The following is a 16326-nucleotide window of genomic DNA, read 5'->3' as shown; positions in this document are numbered from 1 at the left end:
GGATTTCATGAATAGGAATAGACATGATTTCCTTAGGGGCATCAAGAAACTGGAGTACTTCCAGCATCTTGTACCTCCAGTCCTCTTCTGTCTGAAGCTGAAATGGAATAGTTTCAGACATTTCCTTTATGAAATTAATAAAGGACAGATCCTCTGGAGGAGATAGTCGTCTTTCCTCAGGGGGAGAGGGCTCTGACGGCAGATCTTCTGAATCCTGGGAAGAGTCATCGGTCCAAGGATCGTAAGGCTGATCCCCAGCTCCCATAGGATCACCAGAGGGAAGAAATGGTGTTGATCCTGAAGGATCAGGCCTAGGCATTGATGGTACCGGAGGAGGCACCGATGGCATCGACGGCGACACCGACGGCATCAATAGTGGCAACGATGGAGGACGATGCGGTACCGATGGCTGTGTCGGTAGCAAGATCCCAGACGACGGTATGGGTATCGGTGTTTCTTCTTCTTCCGATGACAAAGGTATCGACGTGGAAGGCGATGGACCTACCGGTACTCTCGGCTCCACTGGTGGAAGCGCACCGATCAGCACATCCAGTCTGCCTAGAGGCAGTACGAGCACCGTGGTATCGGGTCGGTGACTGGGGCTGGCATCGGTGACGGCGCCGATGGAGGTCGGAAGCCCTGAAGTGCCTTACCGATGGCCTCTTGGATCATCCGATCCAATTCCTCGCGAAAGCCTGGGGCATATAACCCCAGCTCCGGAGTGGGAAGCAATAATGGCATAGCCGGAGGGTGGGGAACGCCTCGGTGACCTGGTCGCAGAGGAGGATGGAGCCGTCTCTGGACGAGATTTCTTTGTAGGTGGCTCTGTCGACGCCGATGCCGAGGGCTTGCCTGGATCAGCGGATTGAGGCTTCTGATGCCGGTGGTGACGCTTTTCACGATCTTCACCTCGGTCCTTTTCCTGAGGCGAGGAGGAAGAAGTTGACACCTTCGGAGTAGTTGATGCCAGTCGGGCAGCACCGGTGTCCCGCTGCTGGCAAGAGGTCGATGGCACCGGCTCAGACAATGTTGATGCGGTCGATGGAGTCGGGGGTTTTGACTGAAAAAGAAATTCCATCTTCTCTGAGCGGGCCTTACGGCCCTTTGGCGTCATTTGGGCACATTTGGTGCAAATTAGGATGTCATGGTCGGACCCCAAACACAGTACACAAACTCTATGCAGGTCTATGATGGACATTGTCCGAACATAGTTGGAGCACCGACGAAAACCCGACGCCATGGCTTCGACAAAAATTTAGCCGCGGTGCGGTTGATGGCCAGTAGGCCCCGAAGGGAAAACTCGAAGAGAATCGACCGCAAACAAGGGTAAAGCCTTACCTTTCGACCACGGAGTACGGAATCGATAGGGGGTCCCCTATGTGGTAAATGTTTTTGAAAATTTTGAAAGAAATTCCGTGAGGAAAATTCCTGTCAGGAATCTCTAGAGAGCTCCTTAACCCGCGTGGCTACTGCTGTGCGGAAAAAAAGAGACTGAAGGGGGACCCCTGCTGGTTGCAGGGTTGGTGCCATGCTGCACATGCCCAGTAGGTACCAGTCAAAGTTCTAGAAACTTTGACAAATGTGTTCTGTGATTGGGCTCCATCCTGATGATGTCACCCATGTATGAGGACTACCATCCTGCTTGTCCTGTGAGAATGTTGCGCCTGCCTAGGGATGGCATTGCAAGCGAGGATCTGCATCAGAGGCACAGCTGAGCATGGCAGCCTGCCACGTGTTGCCTCGGGGCCTCCATCAGTGTCAGAAATCCTCCAGATGGGCTCTGGGAGAAAGGTAAAGGCGGTGGTCTATGGGCCTGTTCCGTGGACCATTGAATACAACACAATGTTGATGGTTTCTATGCAGATTGCTTTGAAGGTTTGGATGTTGATGCCGATACTGGCATTATAATAGCCTAGAAGATTTCCTGAAGTCAAAGCCTTCACAGTTTATGTTCCTAGGAGACATATGTGAACAAATTATATCATTTTTAAAGTCACGTTCAATTCCGAGGCAGTGAATACAAACTTTATGGCAGTCAGGGATTGACATTTTTCTATTGCAGGAAAGGCAACATTTGAACTCAGCGGCTTTCTTGTCGGCCACCGTGGGAAAAATGGTGCCTGTAAAATTAGTGAAAATAATTTTAAACTAATGAGGAAAAGGACCACAAACTTCTATACATTGAGGCTGCGGCTGAGTGAAAACTTGAAGAAGGGAAGAAGGGAACTGAAGATGAAACCATCCACACTGAAGCTTTTGAAATGGAAGACATTAGCAGGCACTGAAGTTTAACACTTCAACCACTGAGCTTTTAACATCACTGCACACCATTATTATTTTATATGGGTCTCATCTCAGTCTAACAAATTCAGTTTTACATCCAGATAAACAGTTCGGCAATGCAATTATAGCATATAGCTGGAAATCTAAAGACCACTGGCAAATTTTAAAAGGAACATACATGCGCCTATTGCAGCATGAGCAAAGATATGCCTCATTTTATAAAGTATGAACGTAGCATTTAAAACTTGAGGGAGAGAAAGAGAGAGATACTCTGTATAGGGTCAGTCTGACACTCTATGTATACATATCACTTTAGAGGGGCATTTTGAATCAGGGTGGGTTTTGGAGAAGTGGGCTGGAATTAGGGGAGCTAGGGTTATAGACACATTCAGAGGTATTCATTGTAAAATTAACATCACTAAATAATTTTAGTCTTTATAAGCAATGAAAAGACTAACAAGAGGAGTTGATTTGTACACTGCCGTCTCTGCTAGCTGCATTGTACAAATCAACTCCTTTTCATCGCTTATAAATACTAAAATTTTTTAGTGATGTCAATGTTATAATGAATACCTCTGAATGTGTCTGTAACACCACCCCTTGTAACCCCAACCCACCTCCCGAAAACCCACCCTGAATCAAAGTGCACCTCTACAGTGATATGATTATATAGAGTCAGACTGACCCTATACAGTGGCTCTCTCACTCTGGGGTCGATGCAATACAGTCTGCTCACACGAGCGCACTGTTTAACTCGCTGTCAGATGTGGGTTAAATAGGTGCTAATCCACCCCCTAATGCAATAGGGGGCTTAGCACCTATTTAACGCATGTCCAACGCGGAGTGAATGAGTTAGCGCTCAGATATTAACGCCTGTCTGGAACAGGCATTAATAACTGAGCACACGTAGAAGAAGTACAGAAAAGCAGAAAAAACAGCGTTTTGGTACTTCTTCAATAAAAAAAAATAAAAAAAACCTCTGCAGACCGCCGAGTTATGAAGACAGATGCCGGTAAACTCGGTGTCGGTTTTCATAACCAGCCGTCTGCCAATAATGAAAACAGATGCCCTAATTTGCATATTTCAGCGCCCGCTTTCCTCAAAATTTATTGCATCGACCCCTCTCTCTGTTCAAGATTCCTACACTTCCTGAAGACCCGTAGCAAAGTTACACAGGCAACATACAATACACGCATTGCCTTTGCAAAATTCATGGTTACATGGGTCAATGTGGGCCAGCCCCCAGAACATCCATGCCCTGCCCCTTTTCCACCTCCTATTCTGAACGCGTGTTCTTCCCGGCTTCCTAAAATTCATGCACGGCCCACATACACGCATATGTGGCCATTTTTGCACAAGCAAGGCTTTTAAAATCTACCTCCTAGTTTCCAATTACATCAGTGGTTCCCAAACCTGTCCGATTGACCCTACAAGCCAGACAATTTTTCAAGATATCCACAATGATTTTGCATGACATATATGTGCATTCATATTAGGCAAATTCACTGTGGATATCATTAAGACTCAATTGGCTGTGGGGTCGATAGGATAGGTTTGGGACCCACTGAATTCGATTATTGCTACCAGCTACTGGTTTTGATCTGGTTACTTAACATCCTTGAATTCAACCAAAGCACTTCATTCAACCATGTGAACATAAGAACATAAGAAATTGCCATACTGGGTCAGACCAAGGGTCCATCAAGCCCAGCATTCTGTTTCCAACAGTGGCCAATCCAGGCTACAAGTACCTGGCAAGTATCCAAAAACTAAGTATAACCCACACTACTGATGCTAATAATAGCAATGGCTATTTTCTAAGTCAACCTGATTAATAGCAGGTAATGGACTTCTCCTCCAAGAACTTATGGGTTATTTACACTTTCAGATAATAGAAGGACTAGGGGGCATTCCATGAAGTTAGCAAGTAGCACATTTAAGACTAATCGGAGAAAATTCTTTTTCACTCAATGCACAATTAAGCTCTGGAATTTGTTGTCAGAGGATGTGGTTAGTGTAGCTGGGTTCAAAAAAGGTTTGGATAAGTTCTTGGAGGAGAAGTCCATTAACTGCTATTAATCAAGTTTACTTAGGGAATAGCCACTGCTATTAATTGCATCAGTAGCATGGGATCTTCTTGGTGTCTGGGAAATTGCCAGGTTCTTTTGGCCTGGTTTGGCCTCTGTTGTAAACAGAATGCTGGGCTTGATGGACCCTTGGTCTGATCCAGCATGGCAATTTCTTATGTTCTTATGTTCTTTTTTAAACCCAGCTACACTATCTGCACTAACCACATCCCCTGGCAACAAATTCCAGCGTTAATTGTGCGTTGAGTGAAAAAGAATTTTCTCTGATTAGTTTTAAATGTGGTACATGCTAACTATGAGTGCCCCTTGGTCCTTCTATTATCCGAAAGAGTAAATAACCGATTCACATTTACCCATTCTAGGCCTCTCATGATTTTAAAGACCTCTATCATATCCCCCCTCAGCTGACTCTTCTCCAAGCTGAACAGCCCTAACCTCTTTAGGCGTTCCTCATAGAGGAGCTGTTCCATCCCCTTTATCATTTTGGTCGCCCTTCTCTGTACCTTCTCTATCGCAAATATATCTTTCTTGAGATGCGGCGACCAGAACTGTACACAGTATTCAAGGTGCGGTCCCACCATGGAGCGATACAGAGGCATTATGACATCTTCCATTTTTTCACCATTCCCTTTCTAATAATTGTGGTTTATCTTGTACAGCAAAACTGACATTGAAACACTAAAGTATTAAATATTTAGTATATGAGTGAATTTAAGACATTCATCTTACAGTTAGACCTCATCACACAGCAGCAACGACAAAGCATTTTACACTAGAGATGCTTACTCTCACTGTGTGCAACATGAAGTTCTTCCCCGGTGTGCAAAGAGGACAGCGGTAAGAACTGATCAGTACAGGTAGATATGTGGTTGAGATTAACAGTCTGCAACATACGCTGTCTGGTTCTTCGTGCTGTTCTGCGTTCACGGTTCAAGAGGACATCATCCATGAGCAATGCAAGGACTTGTCTGGATTTTTCACGCACATGAAAACCTGTTCAAGAGAAAGGAAGAAATGCTGTGATTTCTTAAAACTTTACACAGATCAGGTTGGCTAGCAAAACAGTTTCTAAATGTCATAATTAAAGGGGCAATTCTGAGTAGACCGTGTTATTACAAGATATACACACCTGGATGACAGACGTACAAAAAAATACTGACTGGATGGATCTGAAATATTATAGTGAGAGTCGAGTTGGTCTAAGTTATGACTAGACTGTTGATATATTATCATATTTGACTTGTGTGTATTCTACTGATGTATTTAGATTACTGATATATTTTATTGATGTACTTGATTATGATTATGATGATGTTTGTTGAAAACCACTTTTGGGTTTAATCAGGATTCAGGGAAGGTGGTTTATAAGTGTAACATAACATGGTTTCCTTTCCATTAGATTTTAGGATCTCCTGTCCTGATTTCCTTAAGTACTTCAGGACTACAAATCAATGAACGCTGAAAGTAAATGTTTTAAAAAAGATAGCTGTCTAGAAACCATTTGATAACCCTTGTTTACAGTTTCTTCACTGTAGTATTAAGTTGTTCTCAAAAGTTGCCAAACAGCAAAATCATAGGGAAAAAGGGAGAAGCATACACACAAAACTAGGTTATGTCGTTCATGAACAGAAGTTAATGCCTCTTTGCTATTTTGAAGTTTGCGATTTGGGGGGGACCAAGGGGCCTATACAATAAAGTTCATATGCATTTTAAGGGCCTTTTGTTTTTGCTAAAAATAGTATGCTATGCAGTAAGGCGTTAACATGCTCATTAAGGTGGTCCCCTATCACAATGGTAGGAAAATCCAGTCTTTGAGGGCTCTGTGGAGCCATAAGTGGTCTGTGGCTGGCCAGAGAATAGGCCAGGCTAGACTTTGGCTTGTCTTTCATCGACAACAACAGAAAAACAGCTCTGCTTACAGTAGCAGTTCTTTAAACAAGAAAAACAGCAATGCAGTTTGGAGCTTTGCAATCTGGGCCTTCCCTAGGTTCCTTCCCTTCCCAGGGCTTCCTCCTCTCCTGGACTTAGCTAGGTATACTCCTTTCATAGAGATCTCCACCCAGGACCAGGATTCCCTGCTGTATAGGGTTTAAAATGGAATGGGTCAGATCTCTGGAGCTGGACCTTTAAGGTGTTCTATGTTTTCTCCTGTATACCCCTTCACAGGCTCCAAATCAGTCAAATATCCCAATGAATACTGTATGAGAAACATCTGCATGCATACTGCTTCAGCTGTATGCAAATTTATTTAATGCATATTCTTTAGTGTTATCTTGAAACCTGACTGGTTTAGGGCACTTAAGGACCAGAGTTGAACACCCATGCCCTATCACATTAAGCAGTCTTGCTTACTTGTAACAGGTGTTCTCTGAGGATATCAGCCTTCACAAGTGGGTCACATCATCCAATGGTGTCTGGCCTAGAATTTTATGTAAACGTTTCTAGAACTTTGACTGTGCCTCACCAGGCACACCCACCATACTATTAAGCCATATGTCCACTCTGGGACTCCTTCAGTCTTATAACTTAGCATAAATAAGAAGAAACCAACTCCAAAGGAAGACAGAAGGCTTTTGTGAGGAGTGACAACCTCCTCTGCTCAGAGAACGCCTGTTATAGATACAAAATTCTGCTTTCTCCGAGACAAACAGGTTGACAGTCCTCACAAGTGGGGAATCCCTAGTTACAGACTTTTCTAAATTTAAAAATGGGAAACAAAACAGTGTCAATGGGAACAACAAAAATGTTTTTTTCTTGGCAACAGGTCTTTTTTCATATGAGAGGCAGACTAGAACACAAACAATGGGCTCTTCAAGGGAATGGAGTACTCTACACCTTAAATAGATTCAGCAGGCCAGACTAACCAAATCTACTGTAGATTTGGAAGCCTTTGTCCAAACAGCAGCATTATGTGCGAGAACTCTATGTTGTAGCCTTGAGGATCCCTTCCCTGGAGACCAATCTTAAGTGAGCCATTAACACTGCCATGGCTCGAACAGAGAGAGTCTCAACATAATCCACCAGACTCAGGTCCAATTGGCATAACAGAAGGAGATGCAATCTGCTAGCCAACTGGATAAAGTCTGCTTAACAATGGCAATCCCCAGTTTACTGGTGTCAAAAGAACCAAAAAGTTGGGTAGAATGCCAAAGCTCTTGTGTAGTCTAAACTGTGCTGTGCTTGTTCACCTTGCTGGAAAAAATGTTGGAAGACTGACTGGTAAAGATGCAATGGCAGAATGGGTGCACAGAACCACCCTATTTTGATAAAACTGAGTATAAGTAGCATCCTTCCTTTTCAGTTTAAACAGATTATCACCCATAAATTCCCAGATTTTTCCAGAGTAGAAAATTGGTTTAAACTGATTTTCACCCAAATTTAAAGATGATTTAAGAGCAACTCCAGAACTGTGGATGCAATATTTCAATGCTTCTCACCATTGCAGGTCAAAGTGTATTCTGTGTTTCAAATCCTGCCTCCCACTAGTGAAAGTGCTTACCCTCCAGTGGCACCAACGTGGATGTTCAAGTCTGCCCCCTCCCCCCATGCAACCAAAATGCCTTCTGTTGGTGCTATCAACGCAGTGTTTGAAGTGAACACCCTCCCACCAAAAGCAGTGCCCAGCAGGCTCCCTATCCTCACATGAAATCAGAAGTGCAGGGCTACAGAGCATGGGAGCAACAGCAAGCATGCTGTTGAAGGAAGGAGGAAGAGCCTAGAGCCACAACCGGTAAGATGAATATTGTTGAAATCGTGGGGAGACAGGGAGATTTTTGGCAGAGCATGGACGGGATGCAGAAAGGGAGATTCTTGGTGGGAGGTGGGGAATAGAGGGAAATGCTAGGAAGGGATGGGGGGTAAACGGAGATGCTGTGGAGTGGGAAGATAGAGGAATTTGCTTAATATTGTTTTACTTTTCTAGCTTTTGTCCACTAAAATAAACTCTGATATCTACCCGGCAAAATAATGAGTCATTTTTCCCCCCCAATTGTCTATTGTTTTTGTTTATGTCATAATAAATCATGATAAACTTCTGGGAAAAATAAAAATTGAATACGAAGGTCCTCAAATATAAGGTAGATAAGTTACTGGAGCCTAGAGCTCACTGGCCCTGTGCACTAAATTCACTGCTTTCAAAAATATGAAATAAGGAAAGCAAAAGGTCAAGCTGAAAAAAGGATTGCTACATAGGTAAAGTGAAGTGACAAAACATTTTTCAGATATATCAGAGAAAGAAGTCAGATCAGAAGTGATATAGTGAAATTGAAAGGTAACACGGAGTAATGTGTGGAGAGAAAAAGAAATGGCGAAAATATTAAACAAACACTTCAGTTCAGTGCTCACTAAAGAAGACCCTGGAGATGGACCGTTTCTTGTTGACAAGACCATAAATGGGGATAGGATAGACGAAACTCCATATACGGAAGAGAATGTATGGAAGAGCTAGGCAAACAGAGTGGATAAGGCTATGGGGACGGATGAGATACATCCCAGGATACTGAAGGAGCTCAGAGATGTGCTGGCAGGTCCACTAAAGGACCTGTTCAATAGATCCTGGAAACGGGAGTGGTGTCTAGGTATTGATGAAGAGTGCTAGTGATCCCGTTTCACAAGAATGTTAGCAGAAAGGTGGCTGGAAACTACAGGCTGGTTAGCCTCAACTCGGTGGTGGGAAAATTAATGGAGACTGCTATAGGAAAGGACAGTGAACTATCTACAACACTGGGGAACAATTTTTAACATAATTCCTGTTGAGTTTGATTTTTCAGCTGTTTTAGACTTAAATAGGCATGCTGATTTCAAAACTGCAGTTAGTTTTCTTCTATCACTTCAAGTTTTTTCTCTATAGCCTATCTTAGGCCTGGATTTATCAAAATGCACTAAATATTGCATGCGATAGTAAAAGGGGCGTGTTTTATGGTAATAGGCTGTTTATCGCAAAGTGCGCTTAGCGCTTCTCATAGGTATTACTGCAAATTGACAGAAAGAACATTATATTCCTACCTTTGCACATAAAACTGGGTCTCATGAAGCAATTTGTTAAAGCTTTGCCAACTGAAGGAGACTGTTTCAAGTATCTCATTTTGGCATTTCCTAGCCTGACGTTTGAAAAGATAAAGGCCAGTGTGTTTGACGGTCCACAGATTCGGCAGCTCATTAAAGATGAACATTTCATCGGGATAATGTCAGAACTCCAAAAGAATTCTTGGGTGTCATTCAAAAACCTTGTCAAGAACTTTCTTGGAAATACACGAGCACAGAATTACACCGAAAATGTCCAGAAACTCTTGGAGAGCTTCAAAATACTTCGTTGCAACATGAGCATCAAGGTACATTTTCTGCATAGCCGTCTTGTTGACTTCCTGAAAAACTTTAGTGCAGTCAGTGACGAGCAAGGTGAACAATTCCACCAAGATTTGAAGGTCATGGAGACACAGTATCAGGGTAGATGGTATATACATATGATGGCTGACTATTGTTGGAGCATCAGGCGAGATTGTCCTCAGATTGAATACTGCCAGAAAAGTTATAAGAGTAAATTTTTACCTTAATATTTATTTATTTAAGAACTTTTCTATACCAATATTCATGGGTACATCATATCGGTTTACAGGTTTCTTAACGTATTACAGAGAACAAGGGAGGGAGAAACAAGGGAACGAACGTGGAACCAAAGAACTAGGAGGGTGGGGGGGAAATAAGATAAAAGGAGTAACTAATATGAATGAGGAGGCTGGAGGAAGGTAACACGGGAGGAAGGGTGCTAAAATACACAGAGGAAGGGGATTAAGACAAAATGAGGTGTAACTAATAAATAACGGCTAGATGGTACAGGGGTAAGAAGGCACAGAAAATACTGAATAACGGGGCATAAAATATACTGAGATACAAGACGTAAGAAATACTGCATTACAAGGCGTAAAATATACTAAAGTTCAAGGCATAGAATATACTGAAATACGAGGCAAAAAATATACTGAAATACAGTGGGAATAAAGTACAGGACTAAAAATGGATACTATAAAATAAGGTGACTAATAAAAAAGGCAAAGGATATACTGAAATACATGAGAGAGGATTTACAGGATTAACACTGGATGATTAATATAAGATGAATACAGTAATCTATATAAAATATGACGAATACAACTATATAAAATATGATGAATACAGTGAAATAAAGGGGATGAGGATCGGATGTAAAGGGGGCACAGGGAGAAGGGGAGAGAGGAAGCAAGAAGAGTGGAGGGAAGGAAGGGGGGGGGGGGAAAACGGACTCTATTCAGGGTATGCCTGTTTGAAAAGCCATGTCTTAAGCTTTTTCTTAAATTTCTGAGAACATGGCTCTAAGCGGAGATCAGAGGGCATGGAATTCCAGAGGGACGGGCCTGCCAAGGATAGGGCTCGTTCCTTAGTGGAAGAGAGGTGTGTAGTTTTCGGGGAAAGTGACTAGGTAACCTTTATAGGCGGGTCTAGTGGTACGGTTAGTAGAGAGGAAGCAGAGGGAGTCGTCGAGCCAGTAGATGTGAGCGTGTAGGATTTTGTGGATAATGGTAAGTGTTTTGTAGAGTATGCGGGAGGAGATAGGGAGCCAATGGAGTTCTTTGAGGATCGGGGTAATGTGGTCAGACTTGCGAGTGTTGGTGAAAATTCTAGCTGCTGCATTTTGTAGCATTTGGAGGGGTTTAATGGTAGTGAAATGGAGGCCTAAGAGGAGAGAATTGCAGTAGTCCATTTTAGCAAAAATAGTCGTTTGGAGGACAGTGCAGAAGTCATGGACATGAAGGAGGGGTTTAAGTTTTTTGAGAACCTGTAGCTTGAAGAAAACATCTTTTAAGATTGTGTTGATATGTTTTTTCAGATTTAGTTATTGGTCAATATTTTATTTATTTATTTATTTATAACTTTTATATACCGAGGTTCAATTAACAGAATTAATTATCACTTTGGTTTACATTACAACCAGCAAACAACAAATGACAGAGTCTTGTCTTACATTGAACGAGGTAGAGAAACCTGGATAAAATAAAACTAGGGGGAAAGTAGAGCCAGAATCTTAACTTACTTTGAACAGGGTGGAGAAAACTTGTCTAACCATCATTTGGGCGAAAGCAAAGTATAACCTTGGTGAGATGAACTAGAGGGGAGAAAAGAACCGGTAGGGCGGGGTTGGTTAAAAGGGGAAGAAAAAATAGCGGTTTTATTACAAAAAGATAGGAAACTTAAGGGAAAGGCTGGTCGGGACAGGCAGGTAGGGCTGAGGAGGAACTGAGTGGTTATGGGAAAGCTTGGCCAAACAGCAAAGTCTTAAGTCTCTTCTTGAAGGTGATTGGACATTGTTCAAGCCTTAGGTCAGGTGGGAGCAGGTTCCATTGCTTGGGGCCAGAAGCGGACAAAGCTCTTTTTCTTAATGAGGTTTTGATAGTGGTAGCTTGAAGAGAACCTCTCTGGGCTAGTCTTAGAGGACAGGAGGAGGTGTGGAGTTGCAAGGGAATTGTGAGGTCCAGTGGAGTAATGTTGTGTATGGCCTTGTGAGTGACTGTTAATAGTTTGTAAAGGATTCTGAACTTGATTGGGAGCCAATGTAGCTTCTTTAGGATCGGAGTGATATGGTCCCTTTTATTGGATTTTGTGAGAATCCTTGCAGTTGCATTCTGTAGCAACTGAAGAGGCTTAAGTGAGATGTCTGGCAGGTCGTGAAGAAGTGCATTACAATAGTCAATTTTTGAGAAAATGATAGATTGTAAGACTGACCTGTAATCATAGAAATGGAGGAGGGGTCTTAGTCTTTTTAGAACTTGTAGTTTAAAGTAACACTCCTTTACCGTGTTGTTGATGAAGCCTGTGTAGCTCATTTGGCTGTCCATGATTACCCCGAGGTTTCTGACTTTAGGTGAAAAGGTAGGAAGCACTGAAGGTTGTAGGTTGTTTAGAGGTAAGCTGCCATCTTGTGTGATTAGTAGGAACTCTGTCTTGTCTGCGTTGAGTATCAAATTGAGGTTCGAGAGGAGGTTGTTAATGGAGAGTAGACAGGCGTTCCAACGGAGAATGGTTTTTTGCAGAGAGTCAGTGATCGGTATCAGGATTTGGACGTCGTCTGCATATAGGTAATGTGTTAGCTTCAGCTCAGAAAGAAGTTTACAAAGTGGGAGAAGATAGATGTTGAATAATGTGGGGGATAACGATGATTCTTGTGGAACTCCAAGGGTGGAGATGAAAGGGGGCGATTCTTTGCTGTTGATCTTGACTTTGTAATGCCTATTTTGAAGGAAGGATTTGAACCAATTTAGGACAGTGTTTTTGATGCCGATCTCCGTTAGTCTTTCAATGAGACACTGATGGTTCACTGTGTCGAATGCGGCCGATAAGTCTAGAAGGATGAGCAGGCAGGGCTGTTTCCTTTCTAGGGTTCATGAGGATATTGTCTGAAAGAGATAGGAGGAGGGATTCCGTATTTCTGGCTTTACGAAATCCAAGTTGTGCTGGAGAGAGGATGTTGTTATTGTCCAGGAATTCGGAGAGTTGTTTGTTGACTATTCTCTCCAGGATCTTAGCGATAATTGGAAGGTTTGCAATCGGACGAAAGTTTGCTGGGTTGTCTGTGGAGAGGTTTGTTTTTTTTAGTAGGGGTTTTAAGATGGCCAGTTTGAGTGGGTCGGGGACATGACCCTGGGCTAAGGAGGCATTGATGATTTGTGAGATAGGCTTGGAAACTTCACTGGCACTCGCTATGAGAAGATTGGCTGGAATCGCATCAAATGGGTGGGAAGCAGGCTTTAGTTTCCTTAGTAGTGTTTCAATTTCTAGAGAGGAAGTAGATTCAAATTCCTCAAGGCATGCCGTATGAGGCGATGAGGCAGTGGGTAGTTGATTAGGCTTGGAATTGAGAGGCGGAGCTGCGAAGAGAGGATATTGTTGGCCAGGAGATGTTTTCACTATGCGGGAGGCAAGTAAGTTAGCTATTTTGTCCTTGAAATAGTTGGCAAGTTCAATGGATTTGAGAGCTGCTTTGTCATCTGGAATTGCTGGAACTGGTGGTTTGGTGAGCGAAGAAACCAGGGAGAAAAGGGCTTTAGGATCAAAGATGAAATTGTGGATTTTCTGGGAGTAGAAATCTCTTTTTGTCTGAAGAATGTCGATCCTGTATTGGTGCATGAGAGATTTAAAAGACGATAGATTTGAGGATGAAGGATTCCTGCGCCAGATTTGTTCTCTTTTTCTGAGTTCACGCTTCATGGATTTTAATTCTGGAGTGAACCAAGGTTTTTTCTTATCCTTGTTAGAGAGGATAACTTTGGTTTTGATAGGGCAGGTCAAGTCAGCCACTTTGTTTGTGATTTTGGTCCAAGAGGATAAGGCCGTGTCTGCGTCAGTAGTGGCGCCGAGATCCCATACACTGTGTGGGAATGGTTTAGGGGGGGAGGAGGGGATCACTGGCGAGGCGTGATATTATGTTATGGTTAGAGGATACGATGAGCAGCTCTGTTTTAGAAGTATTTAGGGCAAGGTGAAGATTGTATTAATGGATGAGAGACAGTTATCCCAGATTTTGAGGGATTTAGCTAAGGATTCTTGTATGGGGATAAGTATTTGAACATTGTCTGCATAGATAAAGTGTTTGAGGCCAAGTTCAGAGAGGAGTTGGCAGAGGGGCAACAGGTATATATTGAAGAAGATGGAGGAAAGGGAAGATCCTTGGGAGACACCTTGAGTTAATTGGATGGGTAAGGATTCTGAATTGCCAATTTTGACTATGTAGTCTCTTTTCTCAAGATAAGATTTAAACCAGAGATGGGCTGTCCCAGAGATGCCAATTTCTGATAGCCGGTTCAAAAGGATATTGTGGTTTATCGTGTCAAAATGCAGATGAGATGTCAAGTAGGGCAAGAATGTAGGTTTGACCCTGGTCAAACCCTTTAAGAATGGTGTCAGTAAGGGCGATTAGGAGGGTTTCAGTGTTGAAGAACTTGCGGAAGCCGAATTGGGACTGGGAGAGGATATTATGGTTTTCTAAGTTGTCTGAGAGTTGGGAATTAACTAACTTTTCCATGACTTTAGCTAGGAAAGGAAGGTTTGAAATGGGCCGGTAATTGGCAGGATCAGCAGGGTCGAGGGAGGGTTTTTTGAGGAGGGGTTTGACTACGGCCTGTTTTAGCGAGTCAGGAACTTTGCCTGGGGTTAGGGAGCAGTAATTATTTCAGCTAGGGGTTTAGCAATAGCATTAGGAATGGATAAGAGGGATTTGGTAGGGACAGTGTCAGATGGGTGAGTGGCAGGTTTAGATTTCTTTAGAATGGATTCTATTTCAGTGGATGAGGTGAGATCAAGTGTTTCTAGTTTGGCGCTGTGATTTTTTGGTAGAGGGTACGTGTGAGTGGTTGTCGGGAAATGGATCAATAAGTTTTGATTTTATTGTTTAAGTACTGGGCAAGTTCTTCACTTTTTCTTTTGGACTCCTCGTTGGAAATGGGAGGGGGGTTGTTTTTGTGAGATTTGATACGTGAGAAAAGGGCTTTGGCGTTGTACTGGTAATCATGAATTTTGTTTGCTAACTAGTCACGTTTGGTCGTGAGGGTGGAGTTTCTGTAGGTGTGGAGGGATTTTTATATATGGCTGAATTTTTGGGGGAGGGATGTTTACGCCAAGTTCTCTCTTTCTGTCAAAGGTGAAGTTTAAGTTTCTTTAATTCCGGAGTGTACCAAGGTTTCTTAGATTTGTGTGAATGTGATATTTGTTTGCTGATAATGGGTTCATCAGTAATATTGTTGATGAGGTTCTTCCAGGAGGAGAGTGTGGCATCTGGACCGCTAAGGTCTAGATTATTGATATTATTAATTATTATTGATTATTAATATGTATGTTTGGTAGCAGAACTTTACTATTTGTACACAATTTGACTTACAGTAACAATATATAGCCTTTGTATGAATAAAATAACTCTAAATAAACAGTATATTCAGGTAATTGTTTTCTTTTATTTCCTTTATATGATTTTTGGGACAAAGGGAGGGTATCCTGTACCTTAAAAAGTTGACATGATAGAGAAAAACTGGGGTCATTTTTTGATTCAGATGTCAAAAGTTAGTCAAAAACAAGTGTCAGATCTAACTCAACGAAAATTGTGTTCCCCAGTGCAATCTGGTGGGTTGCTGGATCTGAGGCAGCATGGATTCACCAGGGGAAGTTCCTGATTGATTTTTTTGATTTGGAGTCTAGAGAATTGGACCGAGGAAGAACGCTTGATGTGATCTACTTGGATTTCAGCAATGCTTTTGATACAGTCCCACACAGGAGGCTAGTGAATGAATGAAATGTGAACATGCAAGTGAGTGCCAAGGTAGTGGCGTGGATTACAAACTGGTGGAATGATAGGAGAGAGCATGTAATGGTAAATGGAACCTACTCTCAAGAGAGAACCTTAAGTGGAGTGCCACAGGGATCAGTGTTGGGACCGGTTCTGTTCATTATTTTTGTGACTGACATTGTGGAAGTGATAGAAGGTAAAACGTGTCTATTTGTGGATGATATTATGATCTGCAACAGAGAGGACATGCCTGAAGAAGAAGAAAGAATGAAAAGTGATTTAAGAAAGCTTGAAAAGTTGATGAAGATTTGGCAACTGGGATTCAATGCCAAGAAGTGCAGAATCATGCATCGGGGGTATGGTAATCCAAAATAGTTTATGTGATTGGGGGTGAAAGATTGATGTGCACGGACCAAGAGAGAGATCTTGGGGTAATAGTGTCTGGTCATTTGAAGGTGGTGAAGCAATGTGACAAGGCGATAGCTAAAGCCAGAAAAATGCTGGGCTGCACAGAGAGAGGAATAACCAACAAGAAAAAAAAGAGGTGATAATGCCCTTGTACAGGTCCTTGGTGTGGTCTCATCTGGAGTACTGTGTTCAGTTCTGGAGCCCATATCTCAAAAAGGATAGAGACAGGATGGAGGCGGTCCA

At 42.6% G+C, this 16326-nt stretch overlaps 1 protein-coding gene across 5 annotated transcripts in view; it reads right to left on the bottom strand.

Annotated features, from left to right (window-relative positions):
- The window catches only part of ENTHD1 (ENTH domain containing 1), a 547844-nt gene that overhangs the window by 269318 nt on the left and 262200 nt on the right, over positions 1-16326 (bottom strand). For 4 of the 5 annotated variants that reach the window (XM_029590172.1, XM_029590177.1, XM_029590173.1 and 1 more), the window contains one exon: positions 5157-5363. In XM_029590172.1, coding sequence (XP_029446032.1) covers positions 5157-5363 — 207 coding nt within the window. The remainder of the gene's footprint in view (positions 1-5156; positions 5364-16326) is intronic. The other variant, XM_029590176.1, reaches the window with a different exon arrangement.

This window comes from Rhinatrema bivittatum, chromosome 2 (genome assembly GCF_901001135.1).
Source record: "Rhinatrema bivittatum chromosome 2, aRhiBiv1.1, whole genome shotgun sequence".
Taxonomy (NCBI): Eukaryota; Metazoa; Chordata; class Amphibia; order Gymnophiona; family Rhinatrematidae; genus Rhinatrema; species Rhinatrema bivittatum.
This window is presented reverse-complemented; position numbering and strand designations above follow the sequence as displayed.